The 9,442-nt window shown below is 38.5% G+C and overlaps 1 protein-coding gene across 1 annotated transcript; it reads left to right on the forward strand.

Moving 5' to 3' along the window:
• Window positions 1-6,459: 6,459 nt before the first annotated feature.
• Window positions 6,460-7,563, forward strand: LOC126967311 (retinol dehydrogenase 11-like). The gene has a single exon (XM_050811773.1). It carries the CDS (start codon window positions 6,460-6,462, stop codon window positions 7,435-7,437), a length of 978 nt encoding a protein of 325 aa, XP_050667730.1. The 3' UTR covers window positions 7,438-7,563.
• Window positions 7,564-9,442: the final 1,879 nt, after the last annotated feature.

Raw genomic sequence — 9,442 nt, forward strand, 5'->3', positions numbered from 1 at the left:
GCCATTGCATATTCCGGTATTTTAAATTCATCACGTTTCGTTTCATTTTTATATGATATTTCCAGGTCAGGCGCCTGTCTAGATGGATTCCAAGATGTTTAAAGCTCTCTGTTTGTGGTAAGATAGAATAACCAAGTGTAACGCACGGGCAGTTATCCCTTCTCAGAGTAAAGATTATATGTTGAGAATTGGTAGCGTTAGCACGCAGTCGCGATATGCAGAGCCAATTATTATTTTCACCAGTGCGAGGCACCTTTGCACAGAATGCCGGCTACATTTTGGGTATTATAACGGCGCCTTTTTCTGCCGTGAAGCAGTAATGTATAATCATTACTGTGTTTAGGTATAAAGAGCGCCGTAGCAAGTGAAATTACCGGGCAAATGTGACTTAACATCTTACGTCTCAAGGTGACGAAAGCAATTCTAAGCGCCACTACCGCTTAGAATTTGTGGGTTTTTCAAGAATCCTGAGCGGCATTGCATTTTAATGGGCAGGGCGTATCAATTACCATCAGCTGAACGTCTTGCTCGTCTCGTCCCTTATTATCGTTAAAAAAAGGATCTTCATCGACGGGCAGAAATGCTATATCGTCAATGTATGCTGTAACTGTTATATCATCGGCTACCGGTAAGTCACATGTGATAATTTTATTATATCTAATTTTATCGATAACGATATTTATTTATTTAATTCAGAGAGATCTCCATATATATTAGTAAAGGTATTAGTAACAATATTTCATATGAACTATGTTAGTATTATTAGTGAAATATATTTATAAAGCTAGGGCTAACTGTATCCAGTGTTTCTGGAAGGAACAGTCAGCTCTGGCAGCTATCATCTTTAGGGTGCTGTTACAGCTTACCCGTAGACGCTGCAACATGGAATCCGCTTTTTTGCGCATTATGGCATGGAAACCATCCACATATGCATCAGCAAACATTCCAGAAGCGCTACAACACCACGGTAGCCCCAACAACCTCCTAAACGCATTATTATATATGACAAGTAGAACGCTATAAGCCCCGCGCGAATAGGACACCCACAAGCCGCTCGAGTAAAAAGACTGGCAGAATGCTTTGAATAATAACACTGTATCATTATTTGTCCTTCATGCAAACCTGCGGGCGAGATTATTACTCCTCACTGACAGCGCTCTACGCTCCCGCTCTATGTCATAGTCATCTCTTAAGTCATTCGAAATAATGTGACCTAAATATTTGAACTTATTAACAATCTTTAGCTTGAACCCACATTTGATATTTTAATCGCGCCTCTTTGTGAGGCCCCTTAACATACGTATTCCACCCAATAATGTGGTTAGATTTTTTGTATCTTCTATGATTTAGCAGCTCCGTATGATAATGTTTTTATTATTTTAGCATACATATTATTAAGAATAGCCTAATGACTTCTAGTATTACACTACTTATCGCAACAACTAATCAGTTCTGGGGGTATTAGGTAAAAAAGTTCATTACGGTGAGCATTGAAGTCTCCTAACAGGTAAAAAGCCTCAATCCCGCTATTCTCTATGTATATTGCTCTTGCCCGTTTGCCCCCTTAAGCGCAATTCACTCTGAATTGCGCTTAAACAATCATTAAAATCAACAAAATTGTAATTTTTTTTATGAGAGGGGGCAAACGGGCAAGAGGCTCACGGGATGGGGAAGGATGAGGCACCCGCCATGGACATTCGCAACAACAGGTGTGTCAAGAAATGCGTTGCCGGCCTTTAAGTTGCATGCTTTTTTCTTGAAGGTCCCTAAGTCGTATCTGTTCGGGAAAACCGTAGCCGGTAATTGATTCCACAAAGTGGCTGTGCGAGGCAAGAAATTTCTAACAAAACGCGGGGTTGAGCAATGCCAGACGTCTACGTGGTGCGGGTGGTACTTTGCACGTAATGTCCGGTGGTGAAATTCGGCCGCTGGAATCAACCCGAACAGCTCCTGTAAGCACTCCCCGTGATAAATGAGGTATAAGATGCAGAGAGAACCCACATCTCTACGCAATATGCGAAAGAATCAAGCCGATCGGAAATGACTTGATAGTCGATGATTCGAACCGCTCTTCGTTGTATGCTGTCAAATGGAAGAAGCTGGTACTGGGGAGCACCCGCCCAGAGGTGAGAACAGAACTCCATATGAGACCGAATTTGCGCCTTATAAAGTTGCAGGTGGTGGCTTTTAGTTAAGTAATGTCTCGCCCTACTGAGTACATCAAGTTTTTAGAGGCCAGTTTCGCCTTCTCTTCCAAGTGACCACGGAACTGAACTTCGCTCGATATATCGACGCCAAGTATTTTAATACAGGCTGTGGCAGTTAGAGGAGTGATCTCAAATTCAAATTCAAAATCACTTTATTCATGCAGGTCACGGAAATGACACTTATGAATGTCAAAAAATAAAAATATTTTTTCTTATTGAATTTACCGCTACTTCGTAAAGGGTTGAGCTAATGAGAAGATGTAGCAAGAAACTCATTGCCACTCTTTTAAGTCAAGATTTACATTTCAATTGTTTTACAAATCATTTCAATTATGCAAAGTGACGCAACAAAAAAATACTCAAATGTCAAAAACTGAAAGGCTTACGAGTAAGTCAAAAAAAGAAAAAAATGTAAATTAATACTTATAAACACAACAGTTATTAGAGTATAGAAGATGCATCAATACCGTTATATTGTTGTCAATGCGAAATACCGTAAATTAATAGAGGCATTACGTGAGCATTTCATAAAATGAAATATATAAAAACTTTAACTTTAGATAACTAAATAAAGGAAATAATAATGAAAAACACCTCAAGCAGACCTCCCGGTAACAAGATCACCCAGCCACCACGAGTAGCGCCCGTTCACGAGCATGACGCATGGACCAGCCATCGCCTCCCTCGTCCATATTTTAGGTAAGGGCCGACCCGACCCATATCACCGCCACAAGCGACCTTTAAGCGAGTATGACGAAGCCTGTCACGAGAAATCTACCGAATAACAAATCAATGTTCAACTTCATATTATGCAATACTTACAAAATGCCTCTACTTACAATTTTGTTTCAATTTACATAACTCATAATTATTATTTTATTATTCTTATTAAAATTGACTAAAAACAGAAACAATATTAATATTTAAATTATATAACTATAGTAACATTTATCAAACTGACACAGACATGTTACAGCCCAGCAGATCAGTCCCAAGGGTTCTTTAGATCCCGATATTCAGATATTTTATAGTACCCTTTTGTATACAACTTTTTCTTTAGCACTGATTTATATTCATTTAAATTTTTACCTCCGCGCGGAATATGCGGTCATTCAGAGTCAAGTTGGCCGCGAAGAGGGAGCCCAGGAGATCAGCTTTCTCTTTCGCATCATGGGCCAGCGAGTCATCGTCACTATGCACTGGCGGAATAGCTGGCTGGCAGAAGTTTCCTTGGACAGCCTTGGCGAGCGACCAGAACGCACGAGTTCCCGAGGGAAGGCGTGCAAGTCTCTCGCCAATTCTGCCAATGTGCTTTATCTTCGCGTCAGCAATAACTCTTTTGAAGGACCTGGAGGCATGATGGAAGTGTTTTTTAAGTTCGCTGGAATTCACAATTCGTGCTATCTAAGGAGATAGCACCGCATTGACCCAAGCCTGATAGCACTCCTGCTTTCGCCGAGAAGAAATTTTGCAGGAACGGTCAAACCATGGTTGGGACCTGCCACCGATAGGCACAGTACCATACCAGCAACAATATCACCAGCGGCACCTGGATCACGTTGCGTCAGACCATTTGCTAAGGCAAAATCGTGAACAGATCTCCCTGCATGGATGGTGGACGTTAAAATTGCCAAGAAACACGATCTCTGCAGTGGGGATCTGATCCAGCACGGAATCTGTAGCTATTTGGATGTGTTCGAGGATCCGGTTAGTCTCTGCGTTACCGCTATGGGACCTATTATACAGGCTTGCGTAGATTCGCGGATGGTCATCGCAGTCTACACCCAGGCAGATGGTGGATAGGTCCTGTCCTTCAAGAAAACTCATCCGTCGAGAACAGACATCCTCCCTGACGTAAACGCACACGCCAGCGCGTGGTATAAAGAAGTATTCCAAATTATACCCCGGATATGAAAGGTAAGATGAATCAGCCAGAGAGGATATCTGTATCTCTGTTAAAAAGAGCAGGGCCGGCTTTGCCGTCTCCAGGTGAAAGTGGACGACATTTAAATTTGAGTGAAGCCCCCTGATTTGAGCCTCCTGGGTCTGTTTGCCCCGAATCAGCACAGATTTGCCCCTTTCAGAATACGCGGGGCAGCCTGGACAACCACTATTAGGTACAGGCCCTGATTGTGAACGCCCAGGGACGGATTCTCCAGGACTGCATAGCCTGGTACCGTCCTGGAGTAGTTTAATTTTAGTTTATTGGGGGGGGGGATGTAGGCCTCCGAATACTGTATTGCAATCACGTCAGCTGTTTCGCCTAGTAATCTTATACCCTCTATTGATCTCTTAAGCGACTTGCAGTTAAAACTGATTTCCATCTCTTTAATAACAGTGTTTTAATATAATATCTGATACAATTAATCCTTTTATAATTTACCAGCAGCTAATTGTTTATTGCTATTTCAAAATTAATTATTATTGAAAATTAACAAAACGCCGAAACGCTATGCCTGATGGCCACAACTTCTCATCTGAGAACGTATCTATTTTACATTTATTCACGAAAAGTTTATAAAATTTGTAATCTCGTTGCCTTTTCATATTAATTTTTACTAAAGAATTCTTTTCTTGAGTTTTCTCATTCACATACTTAATAATGTCTTCTTCAGACACATTCTTATCTACATTTGAAATAAATAGTGGAACCTTTGTCTCTATATCCGCTATATACTTTGGAAGTATTTTTTCAGAGTCTTGACTAAGAGACTCGATGTAATTTTAAGAGATAAGGAATCTTAAGTTTAAGTTTCAATTGATCGAACTCGGAATTTCGAAGTAAGCATACGGGTTACCTGATATTATTTGATCAACCCAGCCCACATTCTTCTGCGATACCGGAGGAATCTCAGGTGCAATGCTTTTAGGAACCTGCTTTTTTGAAGGAACCTCATTTGTGTTATATGTGTCAAAAATTCTTTGAAATCAGCAATGCCCCCCTAAATTCAATTGGCGAGGATGATATCAATGTTAGTGGCGTTTCGTGCGAAGGTGGATTTCAGCTGCAGGAATCAGTGCAAAAAACCTCTTCGGGACCACCGTAGAATTGGAATCGCTGAAGATTTCGAACTCTGCAATTACGATACTAGGTGATTTTTTTAACCGAATTCAAAAAAGGACTCAATTCGTCGGTATGTTCTTTTTTTATTTTTGTTACCTAAAAACTTTCGACTGGGTGAACCGATTTTGATAATTCTTTTTTTAATTGAAAGCTGGTGCTTCCGTGTGGTTGTATTTTGGTCCAGATCTGACAATGGCATCCATGAGAAAACCATAAAAGTCTCAAATTTGATATGCGTATGTGGATGAAAAATTTACGAATAACTCAATATCGCGCCAACTGATTTCGATGATTCTTTTTTTATTGGAAAAGATATAGAAGTATACTTCTCAGAGTTAGGCAAGGTTCTGATTACGGAATCCATGACAAAGTAACGGAACTCTTCAATTCTTAGGCAACTATGCAATTATTTTTATACTTTTTAGTGCATATATATATATTTTTTATATCTATTGTTTTGGAATAGTGTTTTCGAAATCGGTTGTTTTATTGTTGAAATTTTTTATTATATTTTATGTACGGTCTAAGTTTTCTGATATTGTTGGTCTTTTTTTATTTATTTATTTCATCCTTATCTGCGTATCTTATTTTTTAAAATACTGTATAAGGTAGAAACTTCATTATCCGTGACTTCACTTGTTAAGGCTGAAAACTGAAAACCAGCGCTGCAGTTGCTGCAGCATGATGCTGAGTGGGATACCTATTATTTGGTCACACGTGACACTGTTTTTAATATACTTCTTTTACTTATCAATATAATTGTGTAGATTGATTAAATTAGTTTTAAGGTTAATTCGAGTATTCATTGTAGTGTATTAATCAAATAAAAGATTTCTTTCTTTCTTTCTTAACAATAAGTTTTTAATTTAGTTTTATTTAATTTTGTATGGGAATAAAAGGCCTTTTTATTTTATTTATTATTATTTTCTCAGCAACGTTAATAACCAAGGTACAAGATTTTGTGCAAAAGATGGAATAACTAAGTTAACAAAAAATACCCTTTACCAAGTAATACGTTAAATATAATATAAATCCTAAATGCCTAGCTGGGTCTTAGGTTATAGGCCAAAAGGTTATGTTGTCAAAAAAATAAACAATATAGATACAAATAAGTACGTTAACTAGCTTCGTAACAAATCATTAGTATTATATTAACATTAGCAAGAAGTGCTCGTGGAAAAACAAACAATGATTTTAATTATCCTAGCCCTTGCGTTTCTTATCTTTTGTGTTTACCAAAAGACAAGCAATGCTATGTGTAAATCTAACAAAAACCTTAACGGGCGAACGGCTATAGTGACTGGTGGAACTGCAGGACTTGGCTTTGAAAAAGCGAAAGATTTCGCCGTGCGAGGTGCCAAAGTAATAATTGCGTGTCCATTTGCAGAAGAAGGCATGACAGCGGAAAGGGAGATCCGTAAGCAAACAGGAAACTGCAATGTAATTTTCAAGCTCCTCGATTTGTCTTCCTTGAAATCTATTCGTGAATTTGCTAGCAATATAATTAAAAATGAAGAGAGATTAGATATTTTAGTCAATAACGCAGGGGTTGGTATTCCCGTTGATTGTGTCACAAAAGACGGCATGCATTTTATCATGCAGGTAAATTACTACGGTCATTTCTTGCTGACGATTCTTCTGCTACCGTTACTGAAAACATCGAGTTCTACCGAGGAGCCAGCTAGAATTGTGAATATGTCATCGTTTCTTCACAGGTATGCAAGTTCCGATATAGATAATTATAATCGTTCCAGTTATTGGTGGAAGTTGAGGGTATATTGTAACAGCAAGTTCAGTTTTGTGCTGTTTAGTCGAGAATTAAGTCGAAGATTGAAAGGAAGCAATGTTGTCATCAACTGTTCTGATCCAGGATTGAGCGCAACAAGAATACACAAACTACATGAACAGTTAACCTTAAGGTTAATCACGGAGATCTATATATACTTCTTGTACGTTTTCTTCAAAACTCCGCGGGAAGGTGCCCAAAGTGCAATTTATGCGGCCGTTGAAGACGCTGGTACAGTGAGTGGTCTATATTTTGCAAACTGTGATCAAATCAAACCGTCTTCTCTGGCAAATGACAATTACTTAGTCAAAAAGTTATGGGAGCAATCTGTTAACCTTGTCAAATTAAACGATGACGAATTGAACAGAGGTTTCAAATAGATCTTAATATTTTTTCGTCAGTTGATTCCATGTATATATACCGTGAATGTTATATAGAATTTATACATGACAATTTCCCTTGATTTTAAATAGATAGATACTATCACTATTAAAATATTTTACTTAGTTTGTTTTTTTTTTTTCATTATTAAAAATCCTGACAATTGTTGTCTTTCCCTTTACAGCTTAGCCGCGCCGTAGCAAGTGAAACTAACGGGCAAATGTGACTTAACTAACATCTTAATTAATAATATAATTTAACAGCGCAATTGTAGTGCCGCTTAGAATTTGTGGGTTTTTCAAGAATCCTGAGCGGTATTGCATTTTAATGGGCAGGGCGTATCAATAACCATCAGCTGAACGTCCTGCTCGTCTAGCTCGTCTATTATCGTTAAAAAAAAGGATCTTCATCGACGGGCAGAAATGCTATGTCGTCAGTGTATGCTGCAACTGTTATATCATCGGCTACCGGTAGGTACCGGTAGGTACAGGTGATAATATTATATAGCACCGGTCCCAGAACCAAGCCTTGGGGTACTTCCGCTTCAATTCTGTGTAACTCTGATCTTGCATCACCTTGTTTGGTCTCGAACAGGCGTTCCGTAAGGTACTAAAATAAGAGAAGGAATAATGAGTGTGGTTTATTCTTTAATTTGACCATTAGCCAAAGGAGTATGGCAGAAATGGATCCACATAATTTAAAAATTAACGAAGCGTTGTACATGGCCAAGTTGATATAAATTATAATGATACGTTTATTTGGTGTTAATAAAAAAAATATTGAGATTCTAGGTTATAGTAGTCAAAAGAAAGAAATTATTAAAATTGGTTACAAAATAAGTTGTCGTGTAAAATGTAACACTATGTCACAGAGATATTGTTGTGACGACAATTGACAGACTGTCAGTTGTCATTTTGTTATATCTTATTTTATCGATAACGATATTTATTTATTTAATTCAGAGAGATCTCCATATATTTTAGTAAAGGTATTAGTAACAATATTCTATATGAACTATGTTAGTATTATTAGTGAAATATATTTATAAACCTAGAGCTAACTGTATCTAGTGTTTCTGGAAGGAACAGTCAGCTCTGGCAGCAATCATCTTAAGGATGCTATTACTGCTTACACGTAGACACTGCAACATGGAGACCGCTTTTTTGCGCATTATAGCATGGAAACCGTCCACAGATGCATCAGCAAACATTCCAGAAGCGCTACAACACCACGGTAGCCCCAACTGCCTCCTAAACGCATTATTATATGTGACACGTAGGACGCTATAAGCCCCGCGCGAATAGGACACCCACAAGCCGCTCGAGTAAAAAGACTGGCAGAATGCTTTGAATATTAACACTTTATCATTATATGTGCTTCGTGCAAACCTGCTGGCGAGCATATTACTCCGCACTGACAGCGCTCTACGCTCCCGCTCTATGTCATAGTCATCTCTTAAGTCATTCGAAATGATGTGACCTATATATTAATTTATGAACTTATCAACAATCCGATTAAGGGACTAAGCAGTACCATATCATCTGCGAAACTAAGATTATTATAACAGTTTTCATCTATGTGGTATCCAACGTATGTGCTGCTCAGTTCCTCAATCAAGTGATTCACTTAAAGATTGAAGAGTAACGGAGACGTCAAACCTCCCTGTCTAACACCACATTCTAATCGATATTCTTCTGAGAGAGCATCCATCCACCTAAGCCGATTTTTTAAATTTGTATAGCAATACTTGATTAGGGCAGTGAACTGTTCTGGCACTCCCGCACTTCTTATCTGGACAAGTCAGAAAGCAGGCAAACACTGAATTTTCCTATTGCTATAGTACCCAACAGTATGCTTTAACGTTAATATAGCACTTTCCGTTGACGTACCGGTTCTAAAATCAAATTGGGCATCATGGATTTGAATATAATTACCAAGTTGCTAATTGAGAAAGCTGTCAAGGATCTTAGCTGCGGTTGTAGCAAGGGATATGAGACGGTAGTT

Source organism: Leptidea sinapis, chromosome 12, assembly GCF_905404315.1.
Source record: "Leptidea sinapis chromosome 12, ilLepSina1.1, whole genome shotgun sequence".
Taxonomy (NCBI): Eukaryota; Metazoa; Arthropoda; class Insecta; order Lepidoptera; family Pieridae; genus Leptidea; species Leptidea sinapis.